The 24,780-nt window shown below is 45.4% G+C and overlaps 1 protein-coding gene across 1 annotated transcript in view; it reads left to right on the forward strand.

Moving 5' to 3' along the window:
• FRMPD2 (FERM and PDZ domain containing 2) overlaps positions 1 to 24,780 on the forward strand; it is a 95,136-nt gene that overhangs the window by 56,635 nt on the left and 13,721 nt on the right. Inside the window, exons 14-21 of the mRNA XM_073018994.1 lie at positions 867 to 1,023; positions 9,300 to 9,510; positions 14,900 to 15,000; positions 16,540 to 16,632; positions 17,309 to 17,416; positions 17,509 to 17,625; positions 21,461 to 21,666; positions 23,365 to 23,469. Of these exons, the coding sequence (XP_072875095.1) occupies positions 867 to 1,023; positions 9,300 to 9,510; positions 14,900 to 15,000; positions 16,540 to 16,632; positions 17,309 to 17,416; positions 17,509 to 17,625; positions 21,461 to 21,666; positions 23,365 to 23,469 (1,098 nt within the window). The remainder of the gene's footprint in view (positions 1 to 866; positions 1,024 to 9,299; positions 9,511 to 14,899; positions 15,001 to 16,539; positions 16,633 to 17,308; positions 17,417 to 17,508; positions 17,626 to 21,460; positions 21,667 to 23,364; positions 23,470 to 24,780) is intronic.

Here is a 24,780-nt window from a genome sequence, read left to right on the forward strand (position 1 = left end):
GAAAGTTCTTATTGAAATAGATAGAATACCCAGAATGAAGATTTTATTTGGAAGTTTTATACGAATTAATATTTAATACCACCTATATTTATATTTTATTGTTCTTATCAGAATAATACATTGCAAAAATTTATATCTTTCTCATAAGGCTCTAAACAGGTAGGCTCATATAGGTCATCTTCCCCAGTTTAGCCCAGTGAGCTGGACAAATACTATCACTTTGTTTGTGGGCCTTGAAGGTATAATGTGGGGAAGCATTTCTTTGTGGTGTGACCTCAATTCCTGTGGCATTTTGAGGACTCTTGCTTTTTTATTTTTCATCTGCAGAATAAAAAAAGTGATAGAATCTCTTATTCTGTAGTTGTGAAGACAAAATAAATTCATACTCATAAAGCATTTAGAACAGAATCTGCCACGTTATAGGCAGAAATATTATAACACACAGGTGTTTTTATCTTTTTCATAACCCGACTAGTTGAGATTTTGTCTACAACTTCTTGGAGTTTGTACAATAAAAGCAATGGGAGTACTTAGTGGCTTTTCATAATGCACACTGAGGGTTAGGTTCCGTCCTTGCTGAGGTCAATGTACCTGACCCACTTCATGTTCTCTTCACCCAGCATGCTCCTTGGAAAATAGTAATTGTTTGATAAACAATTTGATTGATAAATGAAGAAAAAACTAAAAAGAGGGATTTTCTTTATGCCAAGAAGAATATCAGGCCATAGTCAGACAGCATCTGCCATGCACCCGTGGATGCCTGCTACAGGATGTGGAACTGAGGGACCGAGCATTTTCTTGCAGTTGTGCATCAGTGGAGAGTTGTGGATGATCAGTGTATTAAAGTCTGTGTTTGCTTCCTTCAGCAAAAAAAGTTCACCATCACAAGCAGTGTCACTGGGAAGAAGCACACGTTTGTCACGGATTCAGCCAAGACCAGTAAATACTTACTGGACCTCTGCTCAGCCCAGCATGGGTTTAATGCACAGATGGGTTCTGGGCAGCCTTCCCATGTTTTATTTGGTGAGTAGAAGCTATATTCCCCATATACACTGTGACAGTTTGTTATTTCATAAAATAATTTGTATAAATAGAAACAATTGATCTGGGTACCTCTAACAGAGTTGTAAATCTCTCTAATGACAGAAATACAACAAAAATGAAATATAGTTTTATTTTCTCATGTTGGCAAGCACTAAAATAAATAACACTGGGAGGGTAAATTAATATGATCTTTTCAGAGTGCAATTGGAAATATATATCAAAAGCCCTAAAAAGTGCATGTCCTGTTGGCCCCATAATTTTACTTGTAGCTAGATATTTATCCTGAGATAATCAATATAGACATACCCAAAAGTTGCTGCCCATGGACGTCTACTAGGGTGTCGTTTATGACAGTGACCATTTGAAAGCAATCTAAGTATCCAAACATAGAAGACCAGATAAATAAACCAAGAACATCTATATAAGTCAGACAGTAAAATCAGTTTTTGGACACTGATGATACGTGAAACTACATGATATGGTGCCAAGTGAGGAAAAGGAAGTTATAAGACTGTATCTAGCTAGCACCGTCCAATGACACTTTCTTCAATGATTGAAATATCTGCATTGTTCAGTGTGGGAGTCACTAGCAATGCAGACCTATCATTAACAAAAGTTTTTGGAAAAGGAATTCGAAGGAAAAAGACTTTATTCCCATTACAGTCTGCAAACCCAGAAGGCACAACCTGGGTATAAAACAAAGGTGTGTTCTAGAGAACGAAGAGAGGGTTTGGCTTTTATAGAGAAAGTTCCCACCTAGGTTCCCAATCAAGTTCATTTATGCAAATGAAGGATTCAAACTTGCTTAGTTCAGATTGGTTGATGTGGTGCAGTTCTGACTAGCTGATGTAGCTGAGCTCTGATTTGAGGAGGCAGGTAAGCTCTGATTGGTTGGTTCAGGTGAGCTCTGAAAGTCCCAATGTTAAACAGAAGGGTGGATATTCAGGGAACTCAGAGTACCTGTGTGACCTCTAATCAGCAAATGGCTGCTGGGCTCTGTTTTATTTATTTATTAATTAATTAATTTATTTATTTATTTATTTATATTTTTTAGCTTTTAGTTTTTATTTACTTATGAAACATAATACAATTTTGGACAAAAGGTAACAAATAAACATTGAAATTTCAATGACTTAATACAGCGAAAGTTTGCTTCTCAGGTGCTTCTTAGTCTGGCTATTTTGCAGCTCTCCTCCAGCGACTTGGGGTCTTGGCTGCTTCCACAGAGAGCTCCATTATCTAGAACAATTACTCCAGAAAGGAAAGAGAGAGGTGTAAAATTGCACAAGATGTTTTAAGAGACTGACCCTAAAGTGACTCATATTCCTTTCATCTGCATTTCATTAACAGAACATAGTCACACGGCCCCCATGACCACTACAAGAGGGGTTGGAAAGGGAGGAGTTCCTGTGTGCCCAGGAAGAGGAAGTAGTGTAATGATACACCATGGTCCTTGCCATAATGGCTGTAGCCATCTACTGTATCACCCTTAATTGAGAGTTTGGTATTAAATCCATAGCAGGACCAGATTACTGAAGAGGCAGAGTTTGTAATTTGTGTTTAGATTGGAATCCTTGCAAGGAAAAACACTAAAATGTTTCTGCAGTACACATAATCTAGAGATCAGGTGAACAGCACGGTGACCTGAATGCAGCACAGTTGAAGATTACCTACCAACAAGAATGACAAGGAATGTCCTATTAAATAGCCCTGGAAGCACCTGTACCAATCAGGAAGCTATTTGCTGCTGTTTAGCAATTACAGTGAGAAATCTAACTCATCACATTCTCCTACTTTTGGTTGCTTAGCAGATCTTTTGCTTACTGTGCTTCTAAATTCAAAAAAATATAAATACCCTTGTTTTACCAGGACCATATCTTAAAAATTTAAGGTACCTAGTATGGTAGGATTTTTTTTTGCCTGAACTTATTTTTTTCAGAAAAATTTCAACTTTTATTTTATATGCAGGGGGTACTTGTGCAGATTTGTTACATGGGAATATTATGTGATGCTGAGAGGTTTGGAGTATGGATCCAGTCACCCTGGTAGTGAGCATAGAAGCTGATAGGTAGTTTTCTAACCCACCTCACCTTCCTCCACCCTCTAGTAGTCCACAGTGTCTATTGTTCCCATATTTATGTCTATGTCTGATCAATGCTTAGCTCCTGCTTATAAGGAAGAACATGTGGTGTTTGATTTTCTGTTCCTGCATTAATTTCCTTAGGAATTTGGCTTTCAGCTCGATCCATGTTGCTGGATACAAAACCAATGTACAAAAATCGGTAGCATCTCTATATACCAACAACATCTCAGGCTGAGAGTGAAATCAAGAACACAATCCCACTTAAACAATATCCACAAAGAAAATGAAATACCCGGGAATACAGCTAACCAGGAAAGTTGAACAATCTCTACAAGGAGAACTACAAAACACTGCTGAAAGAAATAAGAGATGACACAAATAAATGGAAAAATATTCTATGCTTATGGATTGGAAGAATCAATATTGTAAAAATAGCCATACTGCCCAAAGCAATTTACAGATTCAGTGCTATTCCTATCAAACTACCAATGTCATTCTTCACAGGATTAGAAAAAACTATTCTAAAATTCGTATGGGACCTAAAAAGAGCCTGAATAGCCAAAGCAATCTATTTTAAATTTGGGTCCAGTTAGCTGCTCAGAATCCATCTTGAGGGACTGGCTCTTTCAAGTTCACATTTGTTCACACTATTGGACAATTCAAAGGTGGCAACAAGAACTGAGGGATTAAATTTTCAATGTTATTTAATTTTCATCCATTTATATTTAAATTTAAACAACCACATGTGCCTACTATATTGAATAGCACAGTTATAGATAGACACACCACACTAATTTGGTTAATATTAATGTATTTTAAGATAAGAAAGAATACAGAAATGAACTACACCAAAATGTTACTTGTTATTACCTTTGGGAGTTAGGTATGCAGGCATGACTGTTTTCTCTGCCATACTTTTTCGATATTTATTAAACTTACAACAATGAACATATATTATTGTTATAACTAAGAGTGAGACTATTGATTAAAATGGGGCACACATCACATAAGACAAATTAATATTTATTCAGCATTTACGAAGTGCTATGGAGCTATTTACTATTGTTATTACTAACTTTTCTGGTGTTATGCTAAGTACTTACACTAATTACCTCCCTTATGTTCATAATTTATTGTTTTCTCAAACTGCCTTGGTCAAGCAGCCCCAGGAGGCACATACCAGCATTATGGGGAGGAGCAAACTGAGACTTGGAAAAGTTAAATAATGTGCTGGCTGCTTAGTGGTGGGCCTAGTCAAGGTTTGAACCTGTGGCTGTTGGGGCCTGGCGCCTGTACTATGGCCTTTTATAACCAGCCAGAGCATGGAATTCAGTGCTAGAGAGACTTGGTTTTGCACACTGGCTTTACCACAGCTGCTGTCAATCTCTAAGCATTAGTTCTTCTTTGGTTACAAAAGGGAACAATATAATACAGTGGTTTACACCCTTCATGTTCAGAGCATGGTTTCTGGAGCTGCAGCATGCATGTCATCTGGGAGCTTGCAAAGGATGCAGAATTGCAGTCCCCACTCCAGACCTTCAGAATCTGAATCTGCCTTTTACAAAGAACCCAAGTGATTTGAATGTACGTATAAGCTTCAGAAACACTGATTTGGAATGTGGCCTGTGGAGTCCGGTAGACTGAGGGGAGTGCCACTGTGTGACTTTGGGCAGCTCACTTCCCCTTTCAGAGCTGGAGTGTCCTCATTGGCGCATACAGACCATCCTGTCGGTTTGTGTTGTGCTCCAGCGGGAAGGTGCGTGCGTGTAACATTTCCAGCTCAATGTCTGGTGTTTCTGTGCTCAGTGCGAGAGTAGTAATGGTGGCTCCTGCTCATGGGGGTTTTGTTCAGTGCCAGCCAATTCATGGGGGAGCTGTGTCATTGGGCCCTGGGGCTGGCCCAGGAGTTGGGGTCAACTGGGAAACAAAATTGCTGAACTTTCAGATGCAGAACCAAACACAGAAAATTATGGTAGCTTATTTTATTATTTGCAGCAGAACCAGATGAACATATAAACTTTTCATTGAAACCACAGGCTGGTGGTTCCAGGATATTTCCAGGGAGCTGGAGGTGACAAATGTAAATTAATTATACCTGACTTACCTGCTATTGCTGAGAACAGCGTGTGAAACACCATTGATATTGCTTTTATTGCCTGATTTCAGTGACTGTAAAATGTTTATAAAGATTTCATGAGCTCACTTGTAAAATTAGTCCTTTCAGGCCTATTTGGCACTTGTAATAGGCTGTTTTCTCAAACTGCACATTCTACCGTCTTAGGAGTTTTTAGGAATCTAACATTTATTTGCATTGAAAGGATGAGTTTGGACAAAGTTTCCTTGCCTTTTAAAATATTTCTTCATTTTAGAAACTCTCTCTGCAGACACCCTTTTCAGTGATTACATGCAGCTGAGAGCTGGCCATCTCCAGCTGATGGTCCCACACATCCCTCAAGCTCAGGGCATCCGTAATTGATCTCTTCCTCTCACACGCCTCTCTTTGCCATGATATCTGTCTTGTTCAAATGGGTCCACCCAGCCTCCCTGCAGGAAACTGGGAGTGTCTGGGCCTGCACCCTCTCTTCCCACCCCACTTGTCACCAAAAACAGAGAGAGAGCAATGTCAAAGCTGGGGAAACCCAATACATGTCATATCCTTGAAATGGAGGCATGTCACATAATGGACTTGCTGCTGGTACTCATGTCCCGGATAATTGTCCTTCTCAGGCTTCAGAGTGACCTTTCAAAAGGACCAATCCGATCATTTTCTTCCATACTGAAAACTTGTTAATGGCTCTCTGCTGTCTGCAGGGACAAGCTCAAACTTCTTCTAGAATGGCATGCCAGACACTTCCCACTCTGCCCCCAGTCCTGCTGTATTCTTTGCCCTGACTCTTCCTCTCTGGCCTCTGGCTGTTTTTCATGCCAGCTTGCAGGCTGTTCAGCACACCAGGATGACTCAGCTTCCAGGGCCTTTGTGTCCAGCATACCCTCTGCCTACAGCGCATTCCCAACCCTTTCCTGGCTCAGACCACCAAGATAAGTCCGGTAACCTCCTCCTTGAAGGCTTTCCTGATTGACTGCCCCCAGGTGGCTCTTCCTAGGTGGATGGACCACTCCCTCTGCTGTGCAGACTTCTGTCTTCTCACCTGTATTATTCTGCCACTTTTATTTGTGGATATGTCTGCCTGTAGTCAGCAGTGGACTGGGAGTTCCACAAGAACAGCTCCAGCACAGAACAGAGGTGTGGTGTGTCAAATGGGAAGCAGTTAATACATGTTTTTTGATGAACAAATGGACGATTTGCGTGGAATTACAATCATTTACTGAACCCTTCCCATTTTTGATATTTAGTTCACTTTTTGTTTTTAAGTATTATAAATAATATGATAAATATCATTTGACTAAATATTTTTCTGTATTTTATATCGTTTCTTTTAGTTAGATCTCAGAAGTGTAATTGCTGGGCACCAGCGATGGGCATTTTTAACACTATTGCTGTTTTCTCGAGTGCCATTCTCAAGCCCAGTATTGTCTTGCCTGTTTTGTTGCATCCTTGCTGGAATAGATATCATCGTGTTTATCTTTGTTCATTTGATAGCTAGAAGTGATTTCTCACTGTGGCTTTATTTTGCAGTCCTTTGATTTTTGAGCAGTTGAGCACTTTCCAAGTGCTTCTTAGTCACTCTTCTGTAAATTGTCTCAATAAGCATATTACTTTATAGTTATATTTGGTTCTGTGGGGAGAAAAGATAGATCACTGAGCTTTTACAAATGCATAATTTCAGGACTAAATAGGCAGGATCTGTCAGCCTTGCAGAGTGGGGTCCATGGGCCTTTGCTCAGCTCTTCTCATGGGTGGCCTGGGGGCTGCAGGAATGGTCTTGGCCCTTCCCCAAGAAGGCTGCAAGACTGCAGATTTGCAGTGAGCTGCCCAGAATCTTGTCCCGGGTGTCTTTTCCTCGTGGCCCTTGGCTCTAAGTATATCCTGTGCCCTTGTGACACTGTAACTGACTTGGACTTTGCCCTTGACATCCAGATGGATTCAGCCTTATTTCCCTAGTGCCACAATTATGCTACGAGTCACCCACAGCAGGGAATAGAAACTGTCCACTGTCCTCGACTCGCTAGTGGCTTTGGGACATTCATGGCAATACTTCTTTCCGTTCTTGAAAGGCTGTCTGCTTCTGGCTCTACCACCTTCCAACAAATCCCCCCTCCACTGTTTGTCCACCCAGTTAGCCCCATGAAGCTGAGGCCTAGCGATGACACTGGCACTCACTGGCAGCCCTGCCAGCTCACAGCTGTAGGCTGAGTCCCTGATGCTGAGTGCTTGGCACCCAGGGTCTCATTTCCTGACCTCACTAAGCAGCCCCTCTCCTGCTAAATGAGCTTCCTCCTCAGGCTCCAGGCACTCTCCAGCATCTCACAGGCCCTTGAGCTCTCTCTCCTCTGCTGACTTCTGTGAGTCCCCTGCCTCTAAGGGATGGCTCCTTCCTGTAATCACAGTCTCTGAACAGTCTTGCTTCAAACCCGCTAAACCTCTCTGAGCTGAGACCTTGCCTTCACTCTCTGCCTAGAATATCCCCCCGTGTGTATTAATATCCATCATGATTAAGTCTAAGGTGACTGTCCCTTTGGGCCCTGGTGAACAGAAGGCTGGGCGTGTCTCAGATCAATCTCCCCTGCTGCTGTCATTGTCTTTGTGTCCTCAGCGTCCCCATTTTCCAGCGTGGACTGTGGAGTCTGCAGGTTTGAGTGTGAGTCTGCCCTACCGCTTACTGGCTTTGGGACCATGAGCAAATTATTAACAGTCTCTTAGCCCCAAGTTCCATGATCTATAAATTGTGTATAATAGTATCTACCCCACAGGGTTATTGTGACGATTAAATGAGACAGTGCAGATAATGTGCTTCCCCCGATGCCTGGCACATAGTAAGCATTCAGCAAATATTAGTAGTTGGTGTTGACATTACTGCTGTTGTTGCTGTTTCTGAGCAAACCCTAGCTCTGGAGTAAGATACTATGCAATTTGTGCAAAAGCTGCAGGTCACGTTTAATTTACTTATATTCCTTCATTGCTTTTTGCCTACTGTATGTGAGTGATGTTACCATAATGCCTCATGCATGCAGAAAATTCTCAAAAAGTTTTTTTTTTAAATGCTGGCTTTTTCAGTGAGCACAGCCCTGGCAAGGAACCAGACACCATTGTAGGGAAGAGAGGGGGGTCTGTTTGAAGAAATATATGCCCATGGATATCCTTGAAAAGCAGGCACTTCACCAGGCTCTAGAAGTGCATGTGCACACACACATACACACACAGAGAAACCAGGAGCCATACCACGACCATGTGTCTGACCATTCTTTCCTTCTTGGTTTTAGCAAGGCGCAGATGGTCAGAATGTAGTCATCATTTTCCTTTCTTAAAATACTAACTTGGCTTTATGTAAAGCCTCATTAACTTAAAAGCTCTATTTTTCAAATCCCAATTTTTTTTTTATGAACAATATGAATCGTGAAGTGGGGAGTTAATCACATCCATGGTCTTAAGTTCAAGACTTCATCAAAGTTATTTATTAAACATTTCTGCATGAAAGGAGAAAGGCAACTGTCAAAGCTGAGGGGACCCAACACATCTCATATTATATTCCAGGAAATAGGACCTTGTATTAAATATGATTACCAGGGCAAACTAAGCTGTGTAGAGATTAAAGGTTATACTCCACAGAGCAGAGCCTAATCTTGGGATCCCAGGGGATTTGGAGGAACATTTGTTATAAGAATGTTTGGGAGGACAGATCTGTAAAAGCAGAAAGCAGAAGGCGATGGGGCAGCTGATTTCGTGGGAGGCTCTGCCAGAGCCCGACACACCCGCAAATGCTCTAGGGTTAGCACCCATTTAAACAGGCTCCTTGGCTCTGTGTCCTGTCAGTCGCAGGGGGGAGAGAAAGCATCTTGTCTCTTCCTTCTTCTGTTTCTGAGGTATCTTTCATTAGCAAGTGCTAATTAGGAGAACTTGCATTCCCAGGGATAATCGCAGGAGACAAAATAGCAGCAGAAAAGGAAAGGAGGAGGAGAGCGGGGGCCCAGTGATATGTTACAACCACCACAGCAATGGATCCAGCATCATCCTTGTGTGTGTGTATGTCTATCTTTTTCTCCCCAAATCCAGACCATGATAAGTTTGTGCAAATGGCCAATTCGAGTCCTGCACACCAGGCCCAGTCTAAGCCTCTCATTTGGATTCAGAGATTGTCATGTTCAGAAAACGAGTTGTTTGCATCCAGGCTTCAGGACGCTGTAGGAGGCCTGTTGAGTACATCACTGGATAACTTCAACGTGGACGGCAGCAAGGAGGCTGGAGCAGAAGGCATCGGGCGCAGGTGGGTGTGACACATGTGTTCTCTGGGCCCAAACCACCATGTGCTTGATGCTCTGCAGTGATCTGTATTGAAGATTTTTTTTTTTTTTGGAGACAGAGTTTCGTTCTTGTTGCCCAGGCTGGAGTGCAGTGGCATGATCTTGGCTCACCACAGCCTCAGCCTTCCGAGTTCAAGCGATTGTCCTGCCTCAGCCTCCCGAGTAGCTGGGATTACAGGCATGCACTGCCACACCTGGCCAATTTTTGTATTTTTAGTAGAGACGGGGATTCTCCATGTTTGTCAGGCTGGTCTCGAACTCCAGACCTCAGGTGATCTACCCTCCTTGGCCTCCCAAAGTGCTGGGATTACAGGCATGAGCCACTATGCCCAGCCAAGAAATTGTTTAAAGGATGTTAGATGTCTAAGAAAAGTATATATTTTTTTGGGTAGCTGTCAATCAATTCCACAGAGATTTACAGAAGGCCAGCTATGGGCTAAGTCTATGTTGAACACTCTAGGACAAACATCTCATTCCTCCTTCTATGATGCTCCGGTCTTTTGGTGAAGAAAGAACTACATGATAACACAAAATTGGAGAGGACAAATAAACAAGTTGCAATAAGCCTGTTTGGCCTTATGATCAGCCAGGTGCTGTTCTGTGCATGCGTACACATCAACTAATTTAAGTCTTATGACTCCGTTAAGTGTTTCTGTTGTCCTCATCACATCACAGAGAGAAAACACAGGGGTTAGGATTTGAACACATGCAGCTGGCCTTAGAGTCCAACTCCTAACCTCTACACCATGCTACCTTTCCTATTGATGAGTTGCTTATCATTTAAATTTGTATGTAAAAATAATGGGCTTATGAATGCAACTTCACATGACAAAACAATGATTCATAAATTTAAAAATAGCCTAGGACTTGGATTACATTTACACTGCAATTTATAGAAATAGCACAGATTCCCAGGCAGCATATGACCAATGAAGGTTGCTGCAGGATCTGTTTTTTTGGGATGAGTTTTCCAGCTACTTCAGCAAGAAGGTATGGATGATTCACTTGAACCGAAAGTCTATGTGTGTATCTATATCTATACCAATATCTATATCCATGACTATCTTCTTAAAGTAATTCTTAGAAAATTATTGTCTCCAATTCTGTTGATGCAAATATACATTGCTGTGCATCACAAACTAAATCAACAGTGGTAAAGCAAAACGGTTTCGAGCATCTATTGCTATGTAACAAATGACTGGATTAGAAATTTCACAATGAACTGGATTAGAAATTCAGGCAGGACTTGGTTGAGGGATTCTTCTGGACTTCATGTGCTATTGACTGGGGTCCAGCAGATGCTGGAGTAGCCTAGAGGATGCAACTTGACTCTGTTCACAGGCTGGTTCCTTGGATGGTTGAGAGGCAGTGCTCATGGAGCCCCTCTCTCTCCATGAGTAGTCTCAGCTCCTCTCCCTGTGGGGTCTCCAGCAAGATTCTGCCTGGCAGGAGGGCTCTAGGATCCCAAAAAGAAGCTGCCAGTTCTCTTCACGTCTAGGCCTGAAGCTAGCCTGGTGTCACTGCTGCCATATGTCAGTTAAAATAGTCACAGGTCAGCACAGATTCAAAGGGAGCAGAAATAAGCTCCAGTTCTTGATGTAGGAGTGTCCAAGACCTTGTGGACATCTTTCATCTGTCACCCAAACTGATGGTACCTTATAGCACTTCATTGTTTAAAAGGCAGAAGAAGCCATGACTGACTCAAGGCCATCTTGAGGATGTGTTTCCCGCAAAGCATCCTTCCTGAGAATGGTGGCCCTTCCAGCGACTGGCCAGTGGTCATGCATAGTAGGGGCTTTTCAGTATTGCATGGTAGCTGGCCTTCTTGAGAGAAAGCTGAATTGGTGCCCTCCATACAATTCGGTATAACTCTAATCTTGGTTTACAAATGCCAAATTTTCATGATCCTTAATAACTCACATCAGAAGTTACTGGTAACCCATGGGTGAAAAGGGAAACCTAATTACTAGGCTTTTGAATTCTTGGAAGATTCCCCCAACCCCACCCCCAAGAAGCACAGCTGGAGACACTGGTTTGGGTGTGGGTATGTTTTTGTGGAACTGATGCCAAGAAGGAGTGAGCGAGAGAGTGAGTTGAGGAAGCAGGCAAAGTGTGGTCACAGCGGTGGGGGTCACCAGGTAGCTGTTGAGGGCAACCAGGGCTCAGCTCCACAGAGGTGTGCAGAGGCCTCCTAGAACTGCAGGACAGGAGGCAAACACCGTGTACTGGCTCCTACTTCCCTTTGGTTGAAGGATGGGAGGCCTGGACTCTCCCATGCTTTTGGGTAAGGTGGGAATAGTGGGGGTGGAGGAGATGGCTCCCAAGATGGACAAGAATCTCTAGAGCAGAAAGAGGGCCACACCTCAGCCAGTATGCTGTCAGCTCAGCTGAGCCTGAGCTCTCATGGAACTGCCCTTCACCACGGCAGTCGAAGTCTGAGGTGGGCCAAAGGCCATGACAGTGATGCAGAGAGATGTTTAGCGTTTCTGTCATGGTACAGAGGCCACTCTGCCGAGGGCCCCTTCTGACAGGGTTCTGGATCAAGCCCTGCATCATGGAAGTCCTTCGCCAACACCTGCTCTACGGTCTAGTGCTGTGTGACCTCAAGGAAGTTATTCAACACCCCAGACCTCAGTTTCCTCATTCGTCCAGTGGTAGTATTAGTCATCCTTCCCCACTGGGTGGCTGTGGGAATTAAGTCATGTTTTAAAAGCTGAATATGGGCTGGGTCTGTGGTGACTGCCCTGATGCTGGTCTCAAACACAGTGTTAGGCTCCATGAACAGTGCAGCAATTTCCAAGCAAGGGCACCAGGGAGGGCTGCTTGGGGGATGTGACATCAGGTCTTGACTGATGAGTAGGATCTGGGCACCGTGAGAAGAAGAGGAGGAACACCATGAGCAAGGGCCTCCTTAGTCTTACTAGAAAAATGGATTGAGCACCTACTGTGTGCCAGCCCTGGGTCAGGTGCGGAGGACTTGGTGGTGAGCAGGGCAGATGTGGTCCCCACCTCATGAGCTCACAGGCCAGCAGATAGGTGGCCCACATGGGGTCTGTGTAGAAAGGTGCGGGCCATGCCGCTGGCCTGAGCCTGGGCATGTGAACACAGGAGGGAAGGCTGACACGTGGAGGCAGGACCCCATCGCCAGTGGCATTCCTGAGCAGTTGTTTACACAGCACCTCATGGAACAGAGGTGCCAGTGGCTGCCTGCCCTGAGGTACAGCTCCTGCCTGTCTTCCCACCCCTGGGAGGTGGCCTCTGACTTCACATCATTGCTTTTCTGAAGCCTTTCCCCACTGCCTCAGGCAAAGGTGTGCCTCCTCCACATCCCTGGCTCCAGTTAGGGCAGTACCCTCTGTCCCGTCCACCCTGACACCCACACGCTTGTGTCTGTGCTGTTAAACACGGAACTTCTCAAGAACAGCAATGTGCCCTGTGTATCCTTAGCTCTGAGGCTGGCAGGGAAAACTTTCAGTAAATGGGTTTTTTAAAGTTTGCATTTAAAATGTGTTTAAATTGTGGTAAACAATACACATAACACCTACCATCCTAACCATTTGTCAGTTCAGTAGCATGCAGTCCACTCACGATGTTGTGCTACCATCACCGAAGTCCATCCCCAGAGTTTTGTCCGTCTTCCCAAATTGAAACTGCACCCATTCGACACAACTCCCATTCCACCCACCTCAGGCCCTGGCCGCTGCCGTGCTCCTTCTGGTCTGTGAATGTGACTGCTCCAGGCTCCTCAGATGAGTGGAATCATTCACATTTCATCCTTTTGTGGCTGGCAGTGACTGGCTTTTAAGCAGTAGAGGGTTGCATGTATGGCCCGGATCACATGGGTCATAAAAACCCAGGCCCAGAAAAGCTCTTCCTTTTCCCTAAAGGCCACGTGAAGGCCCCCTCAGCCTCATCGCCTCTCTTGGCTCCTCCCAGACTGTGGGGATTTCTCCATCCATTGAGCACACGAACACCTTGTCGCTGCCTCTCCCTGGGCTCCTTGGTTGGCTCTAGGAGGCATGAAAGTCATCCCCCCTGCACCCCACAGCAGGCTGGGGACTCCCAGAGGATAGGGCCCATGCCTGACCCACCCTTTACCCTCAGTGCTTTGGAACCCAGGCCTGACACCTGGGGTTCTGTCACTGTGGGTCTATCATGCTCCAAGGGAAGCACAAACAGGAGCCAGGTCAGAGTGAGGCCTCATCCGTCGCCAGCCTCCAAAGCTACTCTGTGCTGCACCTCACTGTGAGGCTGGACTTCTCCTCCCCCACCACCCCTGTTCTTCCCTTTCCGGCTGCAGCCTCTTTGCACAGTACCAAGCTCCCTGCAGAGAGCCCTGGTGTCACAGCTCCAAGGGTACAGGGGGAGGGTCCACAGGAAACTGTCCATGCCAGCGTCCCCTGCTACATAGTCCAGCTGCTTGAAGCTGTGAGATGGCTGTGGGGCTCTGAGGGGTGGGGTCAGTCTGGGTAACCAGGGAAGCTGAATCTGCTCAGAGATTTGGCCACCCAGGAGGCCCAGAGCTGGCTTTCTCCAGGGCTCTGAGACACACAGCTTTACATCAATTGTTCCCTCTCACTCTAGACATTGCTCACCTCTGAATGTAGCTTGTCTCTGTGCAGAACTGACCCCAGGGCTGGGGCAACATCTCCCTTGACTCGTTATTCTGCTAGGCTCTAGTACATTATTTACTAGCATGCAGCACATTCCATCAGGGCCAACTGAATGCCTGCATGAATGCTTCTTGTTCACAGCGTGGTATGATCAGGCGGCACCCAACGCAAGCATGTACAATGATCAAGCATGTCAGTGACCCTGTGCATGTACAATGATCAAGCATGTCAGTGACCCTCAGTCACATGGTAGGTAGGGTGTGGAGGGTGCCTGGCTTGGCTGAAGGCCTTCAGCTGAAAACAGGAGCAAATGACAAAACATCAGTATCCATTAAGAGGGGTGGTGTTTGATGCTTACTGTCTCATTTCAGTTCCATTAGAAGCCTGGAAAGTAGGAATATTATTCTTATTTTGTGGTTGAATAAATGGAGGTTTGCAGGGCCACATATCTTGCACATAGCAGGAAGCTCATATGAAGCCGAGTGACCTCAGTGTCCCCTCTGAGACATAAAGATCCAAGAGCCATTTTTCCCAGTGCCCTCCTAATAACTAGATCAACCCTTGATGGGGTCCCTTTGAGGAGCTGCTGGATGACTGGACACAAGGCTGCCCTCCCTGTGCCACCATCCATACTCAGAAATACCAAGAAATTGCTTCCTCCTTGAGCCACCTTATCTAACCTCACTGTCCTTCCGCGTGGGCGGCCACCTTATCTAACCTCATTGTATTTTCCCAGCAGCCCCTGCACTGGCCGGGAGCAGCTGAAGAGTGCCTGTGTGATCCAGAAGCCAATGACCTGGGACTCTCTCTCTGGGCCACCTGTTCAGAGCGTGTATGCAGGTATGGGCCAGGCCGCGGCCAGGTCTCGGGTAGAGGAACCCCTACGCAGGAAGCTTGCTTTGAGTCTTTTACCACCACTTCATTTTGCTTCCCACACAATGTTTGTAATCTTTTTGTTTTTTGAATTGTTTTCTTTTTAAACTACCTGTGGTTGGGAAGAGACATTTAGCTTTGGCTGGGTATGTGGATCTGAAGTGTGTTAGCTCTGGCGAAGACAATCCCAACACTCTTGTCCAGAAGGAAGAATACCTCCTATGGAGGGTGTGTTCAGAAAAAGGCACCATTCACTGTAGATATGCTTCTTTATGCAAGCCAGAACACCAATGTTTCCTAGTATTCACCAGAAAACATACACAGAGTAGACGGCAGTCCCTTCTGCCATGCATCCTCCTGGCCAGTTCCCCGTTGAATGTAAGGACAAAGAGATCCGACACTTGGAAAAATATCTCTATTCAGTGAGCATTAAACCTGGGGATTGGATCATTGTATTAGTCCGTTTTCATGCTGCTGATAAAAACATACCCAAGACTGGGAAGAAAAAGAGGTTTAATTGGACTTACAGTTCCACATGGCTGGGGAGGCCTCAGAGTCATGGTGGGAGGCAAAAGGCACTTCTTACATGATGGCAGCAAGAGAAAAATGAGGAAGAAACAGAAGTGGAAACCCCTGATAAACCCATAAGATCTTGTGAGACTTATTCATTATCACGAGAATAGCATGGGGAGACCAGCCTCCATGATTCAATTACTTCCCCCTGGGTCCTTCCCACAACATGTGGGAATTCTGGGAGATACAATTCAAGCTGAGATTTGGGTGGGGACATAGCCAAACCATATCAATCAGGAAAACCCAGGCAACTCTTTACCAGTAACTGTCTGCCAATTTCTGCCAAGGTCCCTGGGGAAGGGAGAGATGCGGAAGGATTGCAGTAGTGGGTCACTGTTTGGGGATTGTCCCAAGTATGCTGTGGCACACACTGAAGTGCCCCACCCCAGGACTCCAGCTCTCCAGGAACAGCTTCGGGGCTCTGTCTGGGGCTCCTCCATGATCCAAGCCAGGGGAAGACCACAGGTCACACAGGCTGGGCTGCTGACACCTTGTCACCGCTGGTTATTTGGGGCCTGGGATGGGAAGGCTTTGCTGTCTCATCTCTGTTTTAGCTTTTGTTTTTGTTTTCAGTCTCAGCAAGTATTAATACATCTCTGCTCATCCTCTGTCTTGTCCCAAAACCAATGCGGAACAAAATGGCTACAATAAGTCATACAGAAAACACGCACCATAGCCCATACTGTTCTTGCCCCTGCTCTTTAAGCTGGAACTTGAGCAACACTGAGTGACACTCCACTTACATGAGTGTGTGTTCAGGTGTCCATTCCCAGCACTGCTGGAAGATAAAATATGAGCTACTTTTGTTTTCAGGAATGTGTGCATGTGAATGTGCATGCACGTGTGTGTGTGAAATGCTGTTTACTCCTTTTGTATTAGCTCCCAAATAATTTTGGGGAAAAGCACAGTGTGGTGCTCTGATTCTACCTCTAGGGTCACAGAATAATAGGAGGAAGAGCTTTACAGCTGAACCAGGCCGAGAAATCGTGCGTGTGACACTGAAACGCGACCCACATCGTGGTTTTGGTAAGAGGGTTCCCTGCAGGTGAGGCCCAGTCTCTACCGCTGGGCAAAGTGGGGAGGTGGGTGCTGTTTTCCCTTTCAACTTGTCTACTCCCCTTTCCTATCCGTCCTCTCCCAGTTTGCCTTTTCTAGTAATCACTTCTGCTTTTTTCTCCCTTTAATTGTTCCTAAAGAGCAATGGGACTTTTGTTTCAAAGTTTTTCTTTTAGGCCTGATACATTTTTGCAGTGCATCTAAGTACAATGCAGAAAAAGATTTTTTCCTCTACGTTTTTTCCCCATGTAGCAACCTTCTTCTAGTCAGCCATGGGGAAGAAGAGTCAATTTATCTCACCTCTTACTAGTAACCACTTTCTAAGACCCTAAAAACTGTATAAGAAACAAGGTACGGAAACAAGGTACTTGATTAAAAATCATTTCTTTACTGAAGCAAAATCCAGTGCCTATTGGTGGTTTGTGCTCCTAGCTTTAGCTGTGCTTACTAATGGGGAACAATCCACCTTTCTCCAAGTATCATGGCAGAGTAGAAAGGATCCTCTATTTGAGGATCAGAAGACCTGACTGTAACTATTAGCTAATGCCACTTGGTAGCTGTGTGATATCAGGGAAATGACCTAACCTCTCTGAACAGCAAAATCACTAAGTATCATCTTATCACGGACTGTCATCTTGGATTACAGGTTTTGTCATTAATGAGGGAGAGTATGCAGGCCAAGCTGACCCTGGCATTTTTATATCTTCTATTATACCTGGAGGACCAGCAGAAAAAGCAAAAATGATCAAACCAGGTACATCTTTTTAAATCACTAGAGATACTGTTTTAAGAAATCACTCTTTTTTATTTCCTTGGAAGGATTATTTAGATGTATTATTTTTCCAGGAGGGCAGATACTAGCCCTGAATCACATCAGTCTGGAGGGCTTCACATTCAACATGGCTGTTAGGATGATCCAGAATTCCCCTGACAACATAGAGTTAATTATTTCTCAGTCAAAAGGTATGTTTTAACCTGCTCTTGGGGGCTGAAGAGCCTCCCCTGTTTTCAGGAGTACATGATTACTATGAGGTACTAGACCTTGAAGTCCACGTAGGTCTTCTGTATTCCTTTCCTCGTGGTATTGGCTTGCCAAGAAGCAGTGTAATGGCACGAATTAATAAGCTTTGCAATTTCAGGGGCAGGATGGGCGTTACCACTGCTTGTGTTGCTAAAAGGGAGTAACCTACTCTAATTCTTTGTTAGACACGGCTGGATACAACCAGTCTTTTTTTTCCGTCAACGCTCCTTGCATGGCAGGGAGAACCTTTTTATTGCCACCCAAAATCCTTGTTGATAGGGACTGCGCCAGGATTTCTGTAGTTTGGGTTTAGGTATAGCAATCAGCTGGAGGGGAGACAGGAACTGTTCTTTGTTAAACTTTTGTTTTGGATTCAGGGCTACCTGTGTAGGTTTGTTATTACAGGCAAACTCGTGTCACAGGGGTTGATGTACAGAACTTTTCATCACCCAGGTGCTCAGCAGAGTGCCCGATAGTTATTTTTCCTGACCCGCTCCCTCCTCCCACCCTCCTCCCTCAAGTAGGCCCCGGTGTCTGTTGTTCTCCTCTTTGTGACCATGGGTTCTCATTATTCAGCTCCCACTTATAAGTGAGAACATGTGGTATATGATTTTCCTTTTTTTTTTTTTTTGAGATAGGGTCTCACTCTCTGGCCCAGGCTGGAGTGCCTCCACCTCCCGGGTTCAAGCAATTCTCCTGCCTCAACCTCCTGAGTAGCTGGGATTATAGGCATGTGCTGCCACACCCAGCTAATTTTTGTAGTTTTTAGTACAGACGGGGTTTCACTATGTTGGCCAGACTGGCCTTAAACTCCTGAACTCAAGTGATCCGCCCGCCTCAGCCTCCCAAAGTGCTGGGATTACAGGCGTGAGCCACCACACCTGGCCCGGTATTTGGTTTTCTGTTCCTGTGTTAGTTTGCTGAGGATAACGGGAACTTTTCTTTTTTTTTTTTTTTTTTTGAGATAGAGTTTCACTCTTGTTGCCCAGGCTGGAATGCAATGGTGTGATCTCCACTCATTGTAACCTCCACCTCCTGGGTTCAAGCAATTCTGCCTCAGTGTCCCAAGTAGCTGAGATTATAGGCATGCACCGCCACGCCCAGCATATTTTATATTTTTAGTAGAGATGGGGTTTCTCCATGTTGGTCAGGCTGGTCTTGAACTTCTGACCTCAGGAGATCTGCCTGCCTCTGCCTCCCAAAGTGCTGGAATTACAGGCATGAGCCACTGCACCTGGCCTGTTCTTAAAGCTGAATTTTCATGGCAAGCTCGCTCTTCTTACTTGATGTGCGTGTTCATGATCAACCTAAAGAGTAAAGTACTTTTTAATGATGCTTTTCTTCATCCTTTAGATAAGAATGAGAGAGCAACAACTGCCTATATCAAAGGAAAATACTATTGTTTTTGTTGGGAGCAAGCTTGAGGAGCCTGGAGGAAGTAATGGGAGGAGTCTAACATCCCTTCTCCGTAGTTTCCTGAGACCACTGCTGCTTTTGGTTGGGTGATCCTGTAAACTACCAGCAGACTGCCTGCAAATTCAGGCTCACGATTGCTTCTTCACACTTCAGGGGTGTCGTACAGTTTTCCTTTGTATACAGGAGGACTTCCTGTCACACCAGCCTACATTTTCTAGGTCCTAAATGCAGGCACTACATTTGCCTTGCCTTCTGAACACTGTGTACACTCTCACTCTTGTATATGTACACAGTGCCATGCAGCTCCCCTGTCCAGAAGCTATGGATGGTGGAAGGTGGCCGTGCTGGGGTCTCAGCCCCACACCCTTCATCCCGGGGTTGAAGCCTCCCAGGGACTGGCCTCAGCACGTCCCCAATGCCAGTCTCAGGCTTGTTGTCTCTGTCGGATTTCCCAGCACCACTGCTCTCCTTTCTGCAGTGGTTCAGCAATCCCTGTGTTTTCTTCCACATCCTCCACTGACAGGAGCAATCAAACCGTCCCATGTGTCATCGGGAAACACAATGCAGGTGACCGAATCACAATTCAGCATAGTCCAAGGATGGCCTGCTGTGATGGAGGTTGTCAAAAAGCGGTACTCGAGGTCTGCTATTCTCAAACCACAACCTCACATTAAAATTCCAGACAATGAGTTTCCCACAATGGCTGGGAATAAAATGTCCTTTCACTGTGGTGCCCCAGCCACCTTTTGACAATGCTGCCTTCATCATGGTGGGGTTTCCTCATACAGCTGGGCCACTGCCAGAGGAAGACGTTTCCTTGGTGATGCTGGCTGGGTCTCCGTGGCAGAGACTTGACCACTGTGACTTTCTTCTATCTGGTTAGGCTGCTGTTAAGGCACCTGGACTAGATTGGAGATCGGGATCAGACAGATAAAATGTCCATCATGAGCCTCTGTCATGGCCTACAATAAATTGAGTTTTAGTTACCAAAGAAGGTCTCCCAGCTCATATGTCTACTAGGCAGGACACCAGTTGCAGCATGGCTTGACTTTTCAATTCAGTCGTAAGTCCCATCCTCACCTCTCATGGAGGATGTGGAAGATAATGAGCCGATGCTTATGATACTGCCAGAAGGACAATGATGACAGAATCTGTGAATGAAATGGCCAGAAATGCAGCATTACGAAACAGTGGCCCAGCCAGTCCCTGCTGGATACCTTTAGATTTGAATAACTTCAAATCAAATTCATTAAATCAAATTTATTCAAATTGAATTCATTCAGCATGTGAGTTTGGGCACTTCCCTGAGTGTTAATGAGTCTGTATCAAAAGTAGTAAATCTACTTGTATCCAGGTCTAAAGAAAATCTGACTATTATTCATTCCTCCCACATGTATTTGTTGAGCAGCTAAAAATAACATATTAACAGTAGATACATTTATTGAGGCTCTACCGTGCACTAAGCTGTGCGTGTCTGTGTGTGTGTGTGTGAGAGAGAGCCATATATATATATATGAGGAAACATATATTCTTTCATATATACACATATATTTTTATCTTTACATATGTAAAATCTTTTCTGTATGTATAATCTCTAAGCCTCTCTCAACTCTACAATATTATTGATATTGATATTATCTCTACTTTAGATACAGGAAAATTTAGGTTCAGATATGTTAAGTACCTTGCGCAAGGTTTTTCTACTGATTCACAACCTCATATTCTTTTCTTTGTTCGGTGCCAGGTCACAAGTCAGACATGGGGTAAGCAGGAATCAATGGCCTAGCCTTCACTCAGAGGGGCCTGCAGTCTGGTTATTACCAAGCCTCCCAAAAGGACCTGATACGTTGGTTTTTGGATCACATGGTGGTTGCAGATATGCTCAGTGGGGTGTCCAGGAAAGGCTGGGTTTAAGTGCCCACATGCTGGCTGTAGGATTTGGGGCAAGATACTTAATAGTTTTGACTCTGTTTTCTTATGTATGAACAGGGATTACACCTTCATGGTGGTCTGCTGAGAAGATGGGAAGATGTCCATATCTTCCTATATGTATGTATATCTAAGGAGCCTATCACATGGCTAGAGCTTAATAAGGGAGAGCTGGCCTTATGAACTTCTTTTGAGCCTACATATTCATAGTTGGGTCACTTAAGCTCTATCTAGGTTTCTAAATCACATATAGAATCTTCCCTTTCTCTAATCTAAATGCAACATCTTTCAGGAGGAGCTAAATTCACATTGTTCCTGAGCAGCTATAAAAGATCCCTCTGTCATTGGAGGAAAACGCTGTGCCCACATAGAGATGCCACCGAGAAGCCAGCCTTTTTAAGCTGTTGACTTTTTCTTGGCTTGTTTTTATAGGTGTTTGTGGAAATAACCCAGATGAAGAGAAGAATAGCACAGCCAATTCTGGGGTCTCCTCTACAGACATCCTGAGCTTCGGGTACCAGGGAAGTTTGTTGTCACACACACAAGACCAGGACAGAAATATTGAAGAACTAGACATGGCTGGGGTGAAGAGCTTAGTGCCCAGGCTGAGACATCAGCTTTCCTTTCTGCCGTTAAAGGTAGTCATCCCTTGGTTAACTTTCTAGATCTGGAGGAATGAGAACAGGCTGTGGAGCCCAACAGCCTGGCCCCTAGGCCCTCCCTGCTCTCTGTTTTCCATGTCAGGTGGATGGAAGTTCCTTAGCCCCTTTGAGCCACAGCTTCCTCATCTGCAACAGAAGCAAATGCCTGCATGGCATGGTTGTTGAGAAAAATGCGTAGAAGGCAGAGTTCCTAGTCAGTGTCTGGGTGCAGGCTCAGTGTGGGTGCCTCTGGAGTCCTTAGTCACTAATTATAATTGTTATTATAATAGCAACATGAGGAAATTGATTGCTGCCAACAGCAAGGCGTGGGCAATCAGGCATCTCCTATTGTTGTCCTTGAATTGGTCCTCAAGCTGGGAACTCAGTGGCTTTGGTCTTGGCCATACCCCATGGAGGAAGAAGATGGGATCTGGAGTAGGTGTATGGAGGGCTGTGTGCTTCAGTCCCAGCTCTGCCGCCCTCTGCCGTCTCTTTGGACTCCGAGTGGCGTTGTCTCCTTAGGCCCCTCCAGCCTCTCCATTTCGCTCTGGGCCCTGCACAGCTGGTGCTCATGGACTGAGTCAGCTTGCTGTGTTCTGCTTGGTTCTGCCCAGGAGAAGCCTCGCGAGGAGCCTGCAGTTGTGGGATGAATGAGGACAGGGTGGCAGTGCCGGGGTCTCAGCTGCACACCCTTCATCCCACTCTCTCCCTGTGCTGACACAGGTTGGCTGTGTCCCTCTACAAAGAGCACAGCTCTATCAGGGTCCATCAGCCACTCCCTTCTCTCGCCCTTCAGCTTCAGGGTTGGTCACAGCAGCCAGTGTTTCCAGCCCTAGGTGCTGAACTGATATTACTGGTTTCTCCAAAGGCTGCCAAGACCTTTGAAAACAAGCCTTCCACGACCTCTCTTCCCTTACTCAGGTTGAGTCAAAACCTTCAACCCAGGCCTTCCTCTGGGAGGTCCTCTCTGTCAGGAAGCAGGGCAGAGAGGCCTTCAGGCTGCGACTTCTTTGGCGGCAAACCTGAGAGTTGGTTTCCTGGGGTTGGGGGCGGTTAAGGGGAGCAAGGGAGCTCCAAGGCCACGCTGACCATGGTGCAGGCTGTAGGACCCAACCCAGATGGTGCAGGCTCTTCTGGGTCTTGTGGCCAACTTTGTGGCCAGATGATCCTCTGTAGTATGGTGGACTTTACATTCTCACTTCAGGTCTTACCCTCAGCAGTTGTTTTGCTCCTTGAATTTTAAAATTTAGACAAAACACCTTGCCAACCATGGGGTGTGTAAGGTCTCTGGAAGAATCAAGGCTTCGTTGTTCAGCTTCCTCCAGCTTGTTTATTTTCCTGTGCGTTATTAGAATTTTCTGACATGCGTGGTGATTAGAAAGCACTAAGTAAAGGGGACAGATAAGACAAAAGACCCTATCTTCTAGGCAGAGGGACAGCGGAACATGAACAGTGACCCAAGCATTCTCTGCCTAGAAGTGGCATCAGTCCAGTCCATCGCTCCCTCATCTTCCTCCTGCCTTGTCTGAGGTCACGTGGAGAAGGCCTGATAAAGCTAGAAATGCATCCCCTACTGACCCAGCCCAAAGTTCATGCTCTTTCTGAGGTGCAATAATGCTCCTGAGAGTAGGTGAGAGCTAAGAGGTGACATCTGCCTTCATCCCCTCTTTATTTTTGTTTGTTTGTTTATGGCAGGGTGCTGGTTCTTCTTGTCCTCCATCACCTCCGGAAATCAGTGCTGGTGAAATCTACTTTGTGGAACTGGTTAAAGAAGATGGGACACTTGGATTCAGCGTAACTGTAAGACTTTTTAGGAGAGCTTGAAAAGCAATTAACAAGATGTCCCTCTAGAGCCTGGTGGCCATCCTACCCAGACGGCACCCTCTGACAGTGTGCTCAGTGTGCACAAGCGCAAGGGGTGAATAAAGAAAGTCAGTGGGGGCCTGCACTGGGGGATGAGTTCAGAGACAAACAGAGGTACTGGGGAACTTCAGGCTGAGCAGGACATACACTAGGGAACTCCAACCACATGGGGAGGCAGTGTGGGCAGAGTTGGGTGATGTGTCCCGAGTCTGAGGTCAAGCTGGACTGCAGAGAGAGAGAAACATATTGGGTCTTCAGGGATACAAGCTAAAGGTGAGAAGGGCAGTCCACTGTCATCTGGCCAAGGATGGGTGGGGCAGTCCACTGTCATCCAGCACGGAATCAGTGTGGAGCCTCTTACTCAGACATCCCAAGGGCCAGGCCTCCATCAGGACTGACACTTTGCATTTGGTTTCTGAGCTCTACCTGGTAGACCCTTGTGGAAGGAGATTACCCATGTAACTGTGTTTACCCAAGGGGTTGGGGAATGGCACACACAAAGCTGGTGAAAATCCAGAGGCCAGAGGTTGGAAGGTGCTGCTTTTATTACTGAGTTTTGAAAGTGATCCATTACTGGCCGGGTGCGGTGGCTCACGCCTGTAATCCCAGCAGTTTGGGAGGCCGAGGCGGGTGGATCATGAGGTCAGGAGATCAAGACTATCCTTGCTAACATGGTGAAACCCCGTCTCTACTAAAAAGCACAAAAAAATTAGCTGGGCATGGTGGTGGGCGCCTGTAGTCCCAGCTACTCAGGAGGCTGAGGCAGGAGAATGGCATAAACCCAGGAGGCAGAGCTTGCAGTGAGCCGAGATCGCTCTACTGCACTCCAGCCTGGGCAACAGAGTGAGACTCCGTCTCAAAAAAAAGAAAGAAAGAAAGAAAGAAAGTGATCCATTATCTTGAGACCCTGGAATGGACTGGACTTCAGGAATGCCATTGTTGGATTTAACTGTTGATGGGAAATAGAAGCATCTCCCATCAAAGTAAGGAAATGCTATGACTGATGAAAATTTTCAGAGGAAATTGAAGAGAGATGTGAACAGAAGGCATCCTTCCTTTCCCCTGTGACATTGCTGTGCACCTAGAGCAAGGATATTTGTTTTCTTGGACCCTAAGCCTGCAATGAGTTTGTCAGCAGTGTATGATTTTAAGGGACCAAGTAAGAAACCAAGCAATAAGGCTCATGAATCCACGTGGAGGGAACAGGCTGATGCCAAATATGGTCAATTTATTCTTGGCTTGGGGTAA

The sequence above is a fragment of the Chlorocebus sabaeus genome, chromosome 9 (assembly GCF_047675955.1).
Source record: "Chlorocebus sabaeus isolate Y175 chromosome 9, mChlSab1.0.hap1, whole genome shotgun sequence".
NCBI lineage: Eukaryota > Metazoa > Chordata > Mammalia > Primates > Cercopithecidae > Chlorocebus > Chlorocebus sabaeus.